Source organism: Falco rusticolus, chromosome 3 (genome assembly GCF_015220075.1).
Source record: "Falco rusticolus isolate bFalRus1 chromosome 3, bFalRus1.pri, whole genome shotgun sequence".
In the NCBI taxonomy this organism is placed as follows: Eukaryota; Metazoa; Chordata; class Aves; order Falconiformes; family Falconidae; genus Falco; species Falco rusticolus.
This window is the reverse complement of record NC_051189.1, coordinates 76,352,730-76,368,295: the sequence shown is the minus strand read 5'-3', so window position 1 is coordinate 76,368,295 and position 15,566 is coordinate 76,352,730. Positions and strand designations below refer to the sequence as shown.

General features: G+C 39.7%; 1 protein-coding gene across 1 annotated transcript in view; it reads left to right on the top strand.

The window, feature by feature from the left end:
* Positions 1–31: 31 nt before the first annotated feature.
* Positions 32–15,566, top strand: part of INO80C (INO80 complex subunit C) — a 31,003-nt gene continuing 15,468 nt past the window's right edge. Inside the window, exon 1 of the mRNA XM_037379547.1 lies at positions 32–263. Within this exon, the coding sequence (XP_037235444.1) occupies positions 129–263 (135 nt within the window). The 5' untranslated portion in view covers positions 32–128. The remainder of the gene's footprint in view (positions 264–15,566) is intronic.

Sequence of the window (15,566 nt, the reverse complement as noted above, 5' to 3'; positions counted from 1 at the left end):
GGGCCCGCGCCCCGCTGCGCCTGCGTCGCGCTGCCCGGCGCCCGGCGGGGGGAGGGGCCGCGCTCCCGCCCGGTTCCGCTCCGGCGGCGCGCTCGGCCCGGGCGCGGAGGGACGGGGAGGGGGCAGCAATGGCGAGTCTGATCCCCGCGGCGGCCTCTTCTCCCGCCGGCGCCCCGCCCCGCAGCAAGAAGCGGCCGGCGAGCCCAGGCACCGGCAGCGGCCCTGCCAAGAAAAAGAAAGCGACGGCGCCGGGTGGCTCGCAGGTAACGGGAGCGGGACGGCAGGGCGCGGGCGCGGCGGCGACATCCCTCCCCTCCCCTCCCCTCCCCTCCCCTCCCCTCCGCGCATGCGGGCGGGAGCGCGCGGGGCCGCGTGGCCATCCCCGCCCCCCGGGCGGCGCGTGGTCCCGGCGGGCTCCGCCCTCTGTCGCCGTGTGCCCGCTGCTGCCACCCGGCCGCCTCCTCCGCGCCAGCTCCGGGTTGGGGCTGGCCGCCGGTGCCTGCCGCGGGGCCGGGGCGCCCTGGCGGCCCTCGGGCTGGCGGTTTGTTCCCGGGCGTTCGCAGGCCGCGCTCCGCGCCTCTCCCTTCATTCCCCCCGCGGCGAGGGGGTGATGGGCCCCTCCGTGTGCGCAGCCGGTCGCATGCCTTCCTCAGCCGGGGGTGCGGCCAAGCAGCAAGGCGTAACCCCGAGGTGCAGTTAAAGCTCTGTTTGAAATACTGGTCGGTGTGCTGTGTGTGCCAGCGCTCTCGGACCAAACCCATTTGCAGCTGTTAGGTTTTTTTCCCTTTGCCTTCAGTAGCTTGCTTTGTACCGATATTACATATCCGAGCACCGCATGTACACCGGCGTGCACAACGCCCAGATTGTGCATTGTGATGGTTTTAATTTGAGGTAGTGGATCTGTCACAGAGGAGGGACTAACGCTCGGAGCACTTTTTAACAGCTGCTAGTTCTGTGGTGTGCGGCTTAAATACAGTTTTGCGTTACGGCCTTCTCTCAGTTGAGCTGAGTGGACCTAATGGTTAAATGTGAGGTGAAGATGTAACTTCAGAGCCTGAGTTTTGGGGAACAGGGTCAGGGGAGGGGGAAGGTCTATTAATATGAGTTTCTCCTAACCTCCTACTCCCAGCTGCAGCGGGTAGTGCAGCTTCAGTTTCTGCATCGTGTGGCCCTGATGTGCAGCTCCGCAGACCCATCCCCAACTGATGACATCTGCCTCTTGATCATGAGGTAGCATCTCATACCCCAAAACTAAGTCCCTGGAGAAGTTCAGAGTCAGTGTGTATATGACACCTGTATAGACTTCAGATGCAGCATGTCTTGAATTACTTCTTTTAGAAGGACTTGAGTAGCTAAAGTGGTCAAAAAAAGGCTGGAAAAAATAGTAGTCTCCCCTGCCCCACCCCCCTACCCCAAATGATTCTTCTGAGCAGTATTTCATTAACTATAGCAGTAGCACAGCTACAAAGTATGCCCTACTGCCAGTAGGTTGCTTGTTTGCATTTCACACGAGCCATCTGATCAGGGGAATGTTTCAGCGTTTTTCAGCAGATCTTCTCTCCAGACAATTAAAAGCCATTGTGCACACTTCAGAGCACAGACACAAACCCTTCCTCACTCTGAATGATGCTCTTGTAACACTTGTTTTCACCCGGTGGCAGTTACATAGTTTCTTTTCTGGTGGCCTTATCCCTGGGAGAGGGAGTATGAGCCACAGTGATTAATGTAGTTAAAGTGCACTGCAACTGTGAAAAATTACTGCCTGGCATGATCACGTTTGACAACTTTTTCAAGGTCTGCTAGAGGTAACAGTCTAGATTTTTCAGTATGGAGAGGACTGCTCTGTGCATGTGTGCACGTGTGTGTGTGTGTGTGTATACAGATATAAAACATTATATATATGATGTAAATGCAAATAAATCTTTTGTATTTTAAGAACTTCCCCAAAGCCTTCAGCCTCTAAAACTGTTTTCTGAATGTCACACCAAACTTAAACCTGTGGACGGTTTCCAGTGTTATGAGACAATCCATGGTTTCATACTCAAACTGGGTTTTCATAGTGTGTGATAAACAGTTTTTGCAATTCTTCTCACATGTGATTTCAGTGGAGAAAGGAGTAATTTCTCTACATTATGTCTAAGTCAGCATACGCATTCACTGACTTCAGCAGTGCAGATCAATCCCGTAAGGAAAAGAAAAAAATTAGTCTCAGAAAATGTGTAACCTCAGGAATGGGAGAAGAAACAGCTCGTTGATCTTCTAGCAATCACATTCATTGTTGCTGACTAGCTCTGGAGCGAGCCAGTTGAAACAGAAAATAAATGGGGGTTTCATGTTTTTTGAGTTAGAAACATTGGTCGCTGGGCACTTTCTTCTTCAGTACCTTATTTCATCTTAATCTCCAAATGTCCTTATAAAGTACTTAGTTAATTGCTGAATAATTTAGTTTTTCTGGATAAGGAAACCTATGACAATGAAACACTCAATAACTGTAGTCCACTGAGCTATTCACAATATAGCCAGTCAACAAGCACTTATTACTCTATTTTATAACTTATCCAATCTTTAAGTAGCTCAGCCAATCAGGACCTAGATCGTCCATGAATTTTAAATACTTTTTCCAAATATATTGTATAGTGTGTATCCAGTCATTATGGGATTTTTATTTTACTTATCTAACTCCAAAGAAGTAACATTCACCTGACAGTCTGATAGGTACACACCTTTAATACACAACACTTTCAGCACAGCTTTGGAGGTAGCACTTGTTAGTCCTCTTGACTGTTCACTTTCCTAATTAACCCCTTTGATATTTTTTAACAGCCTTTTACAGCATATTTTCAGCCTTTCAGAAGTCAAATATACTATGCCATAGCTCAGCAGGGAATGGTTTCCATTTTAAGTAAACTGACATTGTGAAACAGATGGAGAAACAGTGAATTATTTCCTTGGTTAACTAGAAAACTGTAGGTAAGAGGATCCCTACTGAGAGGTTTGTAACTATTTGCAGGGGTCAGCCTGGGATCTGGGGACTCCTTATTATATTAACTGGTACTTCTGCTGAGACCTTGTGCCTGGCCTACATGAAAATATACTTCACATTGTCCTACTGTGAATTTAGCCACATCTGTGATTCCATATTCCATCACTGTGATATTAAACAAAAAGGGGATTTTATAATTTCCACAGATCACATAGTTTATTTTCCTTTCATATGGTTTATGTCACAAGTAGCTATCACAGTGCTCACCCTGAAAGACATGCTGCTCTGGTAAAAAAGTAGATTTCAAAAATGTGTTTATTTTTCTATATAACGAATTTGCTTAAGTATAGTGATGTAATTAACTAATTTGAGTAACTATGTGTATCCTACAAGAAGGCACAATTATCACACAGTATACGGATTTTTATAAACCCAATTTTGATTATGTTTCTCAAACATAGGAGTTGCTACTTTGTCTAAGATACACTTTAGGAACATTACCAAAAACCATTCTTCATCGTTTTGTATAAGCCCAAAGGTATTAAGTCATATTTGTTTTGGAAGCACATAGGGCTTGTCAGTCATGTCTACAGAAGGAGACACATGCTTTTTGGATATAATGCCAGTATTTGCCAAATGTAAAATTAAAAGTGAGTTTACAGGAAAGCATGATTGCAAATTGATTACATCACTTTTGTTAGCATTACACAAATACTCCTCCCATGCAGTTGTGCCACTGAAAAATACCTGTCTTTGCTGCAGCAGAAGATCTTTAATGTTGAAGATTATTATGTATATTAAATGTTAACATTCATGTCTCAAAACCAGTGCTGTTTAGTGGTTTACGCAGCACTGTTCAGTTAGATGTCCTTATCCAATGATCCCCAATAGCTGCTGTGCTGGTTCAGCTCCATTGCTGGCTCTTGTGCAGACTTGCCTCCAGGTCTCCAGTCTTTTTAATTGCTAACACTTAACCTGGGATACAATCTTTGTCACTGATCTTAAAATGGCACCAGTTTCCTCTACCTTAATGTTCACACCATTATTTTGTAGATCATACAGCAACAGGAAGCTTTTAAGAGTATATTCTACATGAATATGAATTGGTAAAATGAATATGTAATGAATATGTAATTGGTGAAACAAAATGTGTACCCATGACAGCTAGCAAGCTTTAAAGATAACATTTGCAGTGAGATAAGAGATGATTTGGGGGGCAAAAAAAATATGACTCTGATTTTGTCAGAGAACAATTAAAGAGAGAAAATACGCTAAGTATTATGGTAAATGTATGTTTGCTTACGTTATTTGTGAAACAGCTTCAGACTTAAATGATGAAGTATAGGAAACGCTTTGAGAATGACATCATGTTTTGCCTTACATTCTGAGTTGATGTAAACTGCCCTGTAAACTACAGAAATGCAAAGAGAATCCTTTTTGCTTCCTTCTTCTCCATCACTGTAGCAACAGCAGGTCTCGGTACCATTTAGAAAATAAAGGCTGAACTTCTGCAATGGTATTTAAGAATTAAATTATTAAATATATTGATCTAACCTCTAATTATGAATATTGTGGCAGTACTACTGGCAATCTCCATTTTATGTAACTAGCTCTCATATGTATACCTAACACTTTCTGTATTTCTTGCTCTATGCTTAAAACCAGAAACCCTACAACAATATTAGAAGATGAAGTAAAAACGGGTTTAAAGTTATCATCCTCTTAGATAAGCTCCTTTCACGCACAAAGTGAAAATAAAAGGAGGGAATCTAAGATACACTTAGAACTCCATTTTTATTTCAAATGAAACTGAATGCTGATGTTTTATATCATAAACTAAGATAATCAGATTAGAGTTCTGATAGACAGCTGTAAGTTCATCAAGAAGACTTAAATATATACATATTAACATGTTTACTGTTATGTACTCAGAAGCTGTTCACTGAAGACAGAGTTTACCCTAGTACATAAATAGCATGCAATTGGACTCTAAAGCATCAGTAAATTTAATCAGTTCTCCTGTTATGCTATTTTACCAAGGCTATCACTGTAAGTAGGAAATCATCAGATCAATTTTAAAATAACTTTGTTTTAAAAAGTCCATTTGATCTGGCTGTAATTTCCTGAAAAATGAGGTTGAGGAGAATGAGTTTAACTACAGAATTGGTGAGTACCACTACAAGTACTGAGCTGAACTGCTGCTCTCACCATGTTCTGGGACAAGTACCTCTTTTAGTGCATCATAGTGTAATAACTTTCTAATCTGAAATTAAAAATTACCTACTTACAAATTCAGACCTTGTTTACTCCAATCACTATAACACTATACTTATTCTAATTATTATAACACTGTTCCATATAAGACTTCCTGTAGCAGAAAAGCATGGTTTTCCTTTGTAGCTGGAAACCTAATAAACAAGCTGCATTTCTCACCAATCCACCTGACCTGAAAGAGATAGCAGGGCCCTGATACAACATGCTGGTAGGGAGATGTAAGTACGTACATATTTGCCAGTTATTAAAAAGCTATCACATCATTATGCTCTAGGCAATGCTTTTTTAAAACAAAACAAAACAAAACATCTTTCAGCCCTTAAGGTTATGACAGTAACCGAAAATATATTAATTTAATGAATGAAGCAGTACCAGTCTGAAGCTGCTGCTTGCCTGGAATGATATCTTTAAAAGATGTAATGTGCTTCCAGGGGATGGTAACTCAAACCTAATTAAAGTGATTTAAATGACACTCTCACTGGATAAAGTCTAGATACCACGATATGGTGCAGTCGATTGCTAGTTATTGGTAGTACTGCTGAGGTGAGTTCAGCTCCTTACACACTTATTCACAGCCCTACCCAAGTCTTTGCTCCTGCAAAACTAGCAGCCAGTTTAAAACAAATTGCCATGTCTTAATGAGACTTTTAGCAGGTAGTGTTTAAATTGGGATAGCTGTCCCACAGATAGGTAACATACAGCGCATGTCACCAGAGCAGAGAGCACTGAAAATCTCCAGAACTTGCAGGCTTACATCTCTTGTCCCACTTAACCACAAAGGTACTTTCTGCTACAAAGTAATTGCTGTAAATCACTGAAGTAGTAAGCATCTCTCTTCCACCAAGAGTTTTTGTACTCTTCCCAAAACCCAGCTTATTTTCAGGCAGTCCATTAGTGAAAGCCAGGATTATGCCTAGGTACCAGTTTTTGTCACTTGCACATTTGAAGTCAAATCTGTTAAAGAACCAGAATCTCTCCAGTCCCAGATGGGGAAAAATGATAATTAAAAGACAATTAGCAGATTTTGTAGGGAAATCTGGCAAAATTTCTGTGTGTTTTAAGTTTAGCTTTATTCAAAGAAGGGAATTGCTTTTATGGAATAATCTAGTTTAAAAGGGAAACTGTCAAAAGTGAGAGCTTTGCTTGAAATTTATCACATATTGAAGGCTTTAGATGATCTGTAATCATAAAAGTATGTGAATTTCCAAACCAGACTACGCCAGTCTCAGAGTTACCAACCCCCCAACCAAATGTGATTAGATTTTAGATTTAAAGTAAACACAGATGTGTTATGTTGTAGAAAGGCAAAAGCATCTGTGTATTGAGTTTTACTATGGCTGTCCATATGCTGGTGTCACAGGCTTTTTTACCCTTCAGCCCTTATCCTAGTAGACAATTTTAATTTCTCCTTTAGCTAACAGAAGATGGAGAGTCCTACTATGGTCATACTTAATTTGGGGATTCATAATAAACATATGAGAAACTTAGGAGAGCTAGTAAAGGTGGTTCACTGCTTTTATTGTAAGGAGATAAAATAGGATGAGTTATTTTTGTGAAAGAGAAAGAGCGCTCTAAAACACTGCATGCGTGTACTTCTGCATGATGTTTTTGTCTGAGAGGTAGTGCTCCTAAAAAGCAATCTGAGAATCCAGTTAGTCCATTAAAAGGTTCAGATTAACAAAAGAAAGCTTGGAGTCACTTAACTGTTTAGATACTGCAGATTCAAAGAGGTATCAGACTGTTTTTCACATTTTTGTGAAGTCATAATGCTTGTGTTAGGTAGTAACTTAAGGTTTTGCTTTAGCAAGGCATTAGTAGTTACATAAATGTATGGATTTTGGATTAGAAAATCTAATAGAAATATTAATTTGGTAGCCTGGGAGGATTTTGAACACATTTTTTAAGCATTCTAAGAAAACAGAATGGAGAAATAGGCTATTTATTTAGACCTGCAGAAAGCCATAACAGTTGGGACACTCGGTGTTGTGAAATAACCCGGCCCTCGCAACAGAATTCATGGTTGTGAACAGCAGCCTGTCTTGCCTCACTGCAGAGCACACCTGCAACTTCAAGAGGCTCAATCAGGTAATCTGTTAGCTTCTCATGATTACAAAGGAAAGAGTCCTTGCCGCCTCCTGTCTTACATACCTCCACAAGTCTCAGCTGTATGCTCCTGCTGTCTGCATCAAGCCAGCTTTATGGTACTCAGCAGACCTGCTCAGCCACTGACAGAGGTCATCACTCAGAAGACTCCGTTAGGAAACCTGTCCCCTCTCCCGGGAAGCTGCATCGTCTTCTGCTGCGTGGGTGAACTGGACTGATTCACAGGGAAGTCTAACAGGTATCAGCGAGTAGCATAAGGAGAAAACAGGACCACTTGGCGAGGAAAACCACTTTTCCACTACAAGTGAGCTATTTCACGAGCTTAGATGCTCTTAACTGCAGATTTCATTAGTTAATCGTAACAAACTAAATGAAAACTGGAGCAGTTCAAGATCTCATTCATTATAGATCCAGTTTTCATTAGTTTATCGTAACAAACTAAATGAAAACTGGAGCAGTTCAAGATCTCATTCGTTATAGATCCAGTGTCCCTGCCTGTGGGAAGACCTGAGGAGTAACAGCTTCAGCTGTCATACTGCTTGCCTGTCAGTCTCTAGGTGCCTTAGCTGATTTTACAAACTCGGGCAAACTCTGTGAGATGCCACCAAAATAAGCTAGCAGGAAATACTACAGACGACTCCTAATTCTACTTCTCCCTGAAGATTTAGGCAACTCTTTCTGCTTGGGATTCAGAACCATGAACATCTGCCTTTCTGAAAGCAGATATTAAAATCTTTCAAAAGTAGAACAGAAGTCACACTTACGGCACTGATACTTGCTTTTTATATCATGCGTCCTTAAAAGTGCTTGCTGTGTTCTGCACTTAAAGTTGATCCAGTTCCTGCCTCTGCCTGAGGGGATTCAAACCCTCTTTTTCCCCATGCACACCTTACCACCACTGGCATGGTGGGAGGGGGGCGTGGGTATGTTTTCTCCTCTCCAGCCAAGGATGGATGTTCTGTCTGTTCCAAAGAGAATGACTCCCTAGTCTGATATTGAATGCAGTTGTCAGGATGATCTGCTTGTGTGGTTTAGGTATTTATTTCTCTTCAATATTTTGTCTAATGATGATTTAAATGCAAAATATACAGTTGTGCGGACAGGGATCAGAAATCTTTTCCTTCCAAAACTCTCACCAAAAAGCTACATAGTCATGCCATCTAATAACATGCATTTATGTTGTAATAAAAATGCATCACTGTTAATTCAAGAAACAAATTTGAAATGGATAAAAGGAAACTATTTTGTGATTAATATGCAATTAAACTGTAGCAGAGTTCATCATTCTGGGAAGGGTGAATATCTGTAGTTACATGGTTTGTAATCATCCTGCCCCAGGATGTTAGTGCTGGCTGACTCAGAAAAATTGTCCTTGCTAATTATAAGACTCTGCTTTGGATAAGGAACATTTTGGGGAATTAAAAGAAAAAACCTTCTGTAAAGCATTGCAGGCCATTGCTAGGGTTTACCACATGAAGAGAGACTTGAAGTATCGTATCTGGCCCTTTATCATTTATTAAACAGAAAAAAAAAGATTTGTTTTATATAATTTGTCCTTCATTTTCATTAACAGACAAAATATCGTGCTTCTGTGTACTTCGATGCACAAACTGTCTGATATGTGAATTACATAAAATTTAACTTAATTTAAAAAGATACCTCATTTTCCAAACATCGACACAGGCCTAGAGGTGAAAACCTTGTAAACAGTTTTAAGCAAGTTAGGGTTTTTTTCACTTTTCTGCCCTTACAGTGTTGGCATGCTAGTAGCACTACCAACCCCTGTGTACATAAGGATGCAACATGCTTGTCACGACAGGACCATTTACTGCTTCCTCAGATCTGGGCTTTTCTGAGTTAGGGAAAGAACGAGAAGGGCATAAAAGGCTGAGATGCCTATGATAGTTTGCGCATTATTTAGGCAAGGTTTACACGTATGCATGGTGTCACTTAAGTGGTACAAGCTGGAAAAACCAAATAAGCTTTCAAGCATCCATGTCTTTTTTCAAATCTGAAAATACTTGAAACTTCCTAAGCTAAATACAGAACAACTGCTTAGAATTTGGTTAGGTATGTATCAAGTAGACCATCTTTGAATGAAAGGTTAGTGGCATCTCAAGAGTACACGGGATATTAATCAGGGATGGGAGAGGGTATTGTGAAAATATAATCTAGGAGAAAGGAGGAGGGAGTTAAAACCCTGTAGAAAACTCTGTGAAAGTTATGTGCCATAAAAACAGTCTTTCTGTTGAGTCCGTGGTGTATTGGTATGCAGTCCATCCAGAAGCTTGTCTTAATTTTCCAGATAAACAGGTACATTTAATAAAAGATGACCGCTCTATGACCACTCTGCCTAGCAACTTTGTTACATTTATGCCCTGAAACCATCAGGGCTACAGCAAAATACCGCTGAAATGGAACATGCAGAAATTAGGGCAGTAATTAACATGAGTTATATGACTGCTCAAGACCAGAAGAGCTTTTTGTTAATAAAACCAGTATTTCCTATTTCATAGGATATTGATTTCTAACTAGGGAGATGGAGAGTTGCCCGGAGAGCTGTGGAATCTCTGTCCTCGGAAGGTGTTCAAGACCTGCTGGGACAAAGCCCTAAGCAGCTTGGTCCAAGTCAGTTTTGACCCCGCTTTGAGCAGAAGGTGGGCTGGTGACCTCCCAAGACCCTTTCCAGCCTCTGTCTCATTTCAGATGTCTGATTTATGTGATTTGGATAGGCATGTCCTCTCCCTAGACAAGCAGTCATACACGCTTCCATAGGCAAGTCAGGGCACCTCAGCTGGGTACTTTTCCCCGTAGTGCATTAATGAAGTCCAAAACTCAATGATTGCATTTATACAGTATTAATTCCCCCCACGCTGTAACAATGGTTATGTTTGAGCAGAACTGCTTTTCTCTGGGAGGAACAGCACAATGTTCTTACAGCAAAATTAACTCTTAAAATCAACAAACTGGAATATGAGGCCATTTCTCCTTAACATATGCATAGTGTGTTCAGGCTCCTCAAACCAAAGTAGTTAGCTGGAAAGTCCTTATTCCTTAAGTTGATTATCTTTGCATAGTCTAGAACTAGCAATGCTAGTTTGAATCTCACATTAGCAACCTTAAATTTTCTCAAGTCAGAAATTCCATTCTCTTCTTCATTTTTGTTAGACCTGTTTGTTGCACCCAGAACTGCCTTTTGTTGCAGCCATAGAATGGCCCTTTTTATCCTCCTCCTTTCCGTCTGTCCAAAATATATTATTTGCTAAATAATTCATTGTGGGAAGCTTCTTAAAATATCCTGCTAAACCCATCACAAAATATTAAATACTACTTTTCCCCTCTCACCTATGATCATGAGTGTAATACCAAAACTTCACTATTTCTAACGTAGTAGTAAAGTCAAGTCAGTTCATAGTTCTGTTCTGTTTCAAGTCCAGTGAAAAGACAGTCAGAATACAAGTTTATATGCAAAACACTGAACTGTCTGGCACTTTTTAGATGTGCTGCCATTCTTCAGCTTCAGTATATAGTATCAGGGTGAAGTGTATGGCCACAGAACTTACATTGTTAAGTAAACAACCACCTACTTGTACAAATGTGTCTGCAGAAATAGTTCAGAAGTTTGCATTGAAATTAGCATCACTATACAACTCTCTCCTCCCTTTTCCTCCTGAGCAGCCTCAAAGTAGTCTACAAGAGATACTTGCATTACCTTTTTTTCATCTAAATTAGAATTTGTTGTATGTTTATTTTGGTTCAGTCATCAGGTGGGTTTTTTTTCATTATCTAGTTAAACATAGGTGTCCGTAGGATAATGCACCTACAGTTCTGCTGAGTACAGGAGACCCAGTCTGCTATTCAAAGCAGGAATGATTCATGTTGAGTTTGCTAGATAAGGAACATGGGTGTAATATTCAGGGAATGTACCGCCAGATATTCTTGTCCTATAGTTTGGGACAAACAATAAAGATGACGTTTGTAGTCTGAAGATTTTTAAAAACTAAGGTATAGGTTATTTTCTTGTCTTCTTTAGAAGACCTTTGAAGCATCTAGTGAAATTACTGGTCTCTGATACGTTATGCCTTTGATAACTTTTTGAAGGTTTGTAGAAGGAATATTTTTATCCTCAATTGCTTTATAAGTGGAATGTTCCATATGTCAGCGTACCCAGCATTTGTCTTTCTGACATTGTGTTTGGGTATGACACTGAACTACCTGTACACAAATGGAAAAGCTGGCAGTATGGTTGCTAGTACTTACTAATGCGTCACGGCAGCAGTAGGTGTAGTTAGCAGAAATGTAATAGAAATAGAATTCTTATCTACGAAAAGTGACAAGGCAGAAGGAATTGCTAAAATACGCAAAAAAATTATGGAAAATGCAAAAGTTAAGTTTTGTTTTCTGTATTTGTTTACCAGTTAGTCCATAACATCTGCATGTAACATTTGACTGTTCTAATTCAGGTCTATTTTTCCTAAGAATAATAGGTAGAACAGTAGCTCTGGAAGAAAGTTACACCCTGTCTTTACTTGAAAGTAATTAATTGACTTTCCTTGAAGAAATGCTGTTTTGGTTTTGTTTGTTAGTCAAATGTTGTTTCTTGTCAAAATGGATAATGTTTTACAGAATAAACTACGATCAGGAAACTATTTTTTGCAGAATGGAATTGCTTTCTTGTCAGCTATAGGAGCCGGTATCTTTTTGCTTTCCTTGTCCCTGGTTCAGTCATATGCAGATGAATGGACTTGGATCCTTCTCCTACCATGGCTGAAGCCTGTTATTTGGTAGAGGGATTTTGATATGCTCCCTGAGCAGCATTATGATGTTAACAGCACATGAACATATTGTAATTCTCCAGTCTTTTCTCCAGAAATACTTTGACCTTAACTGTTCTATATCAAATGATGTATTTTAAACTGTGAGAAGTGGTTTAGCTGAAGTCGTTGACTGAGCTGATTTTTTCTGATGGAGAAAGGAATGTACTGGCAGTTTTTTTAAAAATTCAATTGTGATTTATTCTTTTTTTTTTTTGGTAGTATGCTTCCATCCATTTTCAGTCTTAAGACCCATCAATTTAGAAGACTTTCTTGCTCTTGGGGAATCAAAATATTCTGTTAGCTGGGCTTGGTTATACCCTTGGTGAGAGTACAAACTAACATGTGCTTTTTCATTCCATATATCCTGAAATTTTTAGCTCCAGAGCTGCTTCAGCATGCCTTTTAGCTCATGAATTTGTCCAAGTTACAATTTTCTTAATAAACTGTCAAATGCTACAAACAAGGAATATTCCCAGTCCACCAAATGAAATCTTAAAGTGAGAGATCCTTTGCAATTGTTTAAGCTGAAGGGAGCTTTGTGGCAAATGCAAATTAAACCAAGCTTTTCCAGGATAGTGGGAAGCTATTCACAGTTGTGTCCCAATTACATTTTGTTTGAGGCTTTTCCCCAGAGAAAATGGTAATATTTTTTTCCTTGAAATATCTGTAAGTTATAAAACTTTGTCTATCATAGTGGTTGAAAATTTTTAAATGGAAAAACATGTTTGGCATCTGAAATCTCTTGAGAAGAAGTCATAGCTTTTTATTGAAGCTTGTTAGTCTCTTTCTGTGTTTGAAAGTTTAATAATTTTGAAGAGAACAAAGTAAACTGAGTTTTTCTGGATTTTTTATTTTTTTTTTTAAGTGAGCAGTACCAGTAAGAAGGTAGTTCTTGCTAGGTCTTCTTCCCCTAGGTTTTCAAGAAACGTTTGAGAGGCGGGGAATGTAATTAAAATCTTATTCTCCTTTTGGCTGCATTTTTAATTTTGAATTCAAACCCTCACACAGCATAATAGAGCTTTGCTTTAGGGTATTTTATACCTCTATCAAAGTGACTAAACTAATTAGTATTTTATACATTTTGGTAAGCATTTTGTCACTGGAAGCACCAGTGCAGGTGAATGATAATGGTTTGAAGCTCAGGCAGTGACAGGACCCTAAATGAGAATGTCGCCTTTTAATCAAGAGCACTTGAAGTCTATGGTATTGAAATGCCCTACAGAGAACATAGAAAAGCCATCCATCACTTTGTGACAGTCCAGTCTTTTAGCGCATGAGTAAAATTTTATTCAGCCTTTCTAAGGCAGCTGGATTGTAAGACGTTTTAACTCATCTCAAAACAGCAGTGTAAAAGTTTGAAAGCATGATGTACAGATTGCATTTTGGACAGCATATGTGTCTTCATGTATTATCTTCATTTATTTAGATTTCACTTGAAATGTTTTCCATGTCCTGCTTCAAACATTTCTCCCTTCCCTCTCATACACCCAACAGGTGAGATTATTTCTAAATTTTAGTCATATGTTTGGAGTGAATTTGCGTAGTTGGTTAACTCTTGATGCTCAGCAGAAATACTCAGCAAGCTAGAAGGAAAGAACTGCTGCTTTAGGAGGGGCAGATTTTTTAAGTCTCACACAAAAAAGTAGTTTGACTTGGGACTCAGAAGTCCTCTGGGGAATGCTTAAAAGAAGGTGAAGTACATTTAGTGTGGAATTATAAACTGTTATTATACAGTTATAATCAACAATTAATTTGAAGCTTTGTGTTGTTATGTTTGTTTTTAACAACCCTCTCTCAGCTTTCTTTATGAGTGAGAGCAGCAGCAGCATCTGAGGACAATGCTGTATTTTAAACAAAAATATTTTTGGTATCAGGCATTTGGGAGATTTACTTTTGATGTCAATGGAAGCAGAAACCTGTACCAGGAACCTTGTCTTTTAAGATGAGTTGGTAATCCATTGATTTAAATGGATTTACTGTCAATTTACACTGTATGCATGACTGTCTTGGCCACCCTACTATCTGCTTGAAATCAAGAAAATCGATCTGCACTATACTTAATACCTGTTTTCACCTGGCTACTACTCAGGTTTTTTTTGTGTAGTAAATAGAGTTTTTCTGTACCCTGTGAAACAAAATCTGCTGTGAATATGCCAGATTAGGTTTTTTTCCTTTCTAGCATTTGGACATTTTCAAGCTGAAATTTTTTTTTTGTCCTACCCCAAAATAAGGTAGGACCTTCTGTGAAGAGAGAATGTTCCTAAAATGCTACCATGTATCAGAGTGCTGAGACAGAAAAGGCTGGGGAAATTGTGTTGGGCTTCATTTTAGTGAGTGGAAAGGAAGAGGGATGAAGTTTTTCCTGTTGAATCCAAGAACCAGGAAAATGCAGCCAGATGGGGAAGACATGTTTATACATGTTACTGAATAAGTCTTTCCAGCAAAGCTTTCTGTCACAGACATAGAGTTAATCTTGTTCAAGAGAGTGCTATTTCTTCAGTCTTACATTGTTAGAGTCTTCAGTGAGTTTGCCTTCAGAAATACACTGTGCTAATAACGTTGGTAATGAGAAGGTTTTTAGCCATCATTTTAACTTGAGCTTAAACACATCTGACACCTTTCTCTCTGAATTGTTCCCAGCGATGTAAAGAGCAGCATTTTTGTCTGCCAGAGTGTACGTGTTCAAGTTTTAATGGCTCCTGTCATGTCATCACGCAAAGTTAAATGAATTAAATATTCAGAATGTGCAAGAGCCTGTGCCAGGCTTGTTATACAGTGAGCTAATATATTAATCAAACAGCTTAATGTATGTTCCAGTATAAGCAGTATTAGCTGGGACTCCGTTAAATAGCTGACATTCAAAGTCTACTCCCAGTTGTGAAAAGTCTGCTTATATCATTGCTGCTGTCATCTGGTGACATTCATGCTACGTTTCCACATGGCATTCTGATTCACTGTAATTGGCTGCTAGTGAAAATACAGGTATTATCCATCGATTTTATAAATTACCATTTTCTTCTGTGGCTGCATGCCACAGCCTCATAAGGATGTTACAGAACTTAGACGCAGCTAAAAGCTGAATAAGTTGCTACAAGTTAGATATTGCTGCTTTAGAAGTAACCTACTACAGGAATAATTAGACAGATACCGTTATCGAGTCTGAGTTAAAACAACTCTGTCAATGAAATTAGGAATGTCACTGTAGTATTATTGTGATTATGAAAATCAGCTGCCAAAAGTAAGGAAAAATAATTTTAATTATTTCTTGAATTTCATATACAAAGGTTGCCTCAGTTAGCCAGACTGGGTGCTTGGGGCAAAGTTATCACCAAGTGTGATATGGTATGCAGTGACAGGATGCCAGAAATGCACAAATTGACATCTTTGAC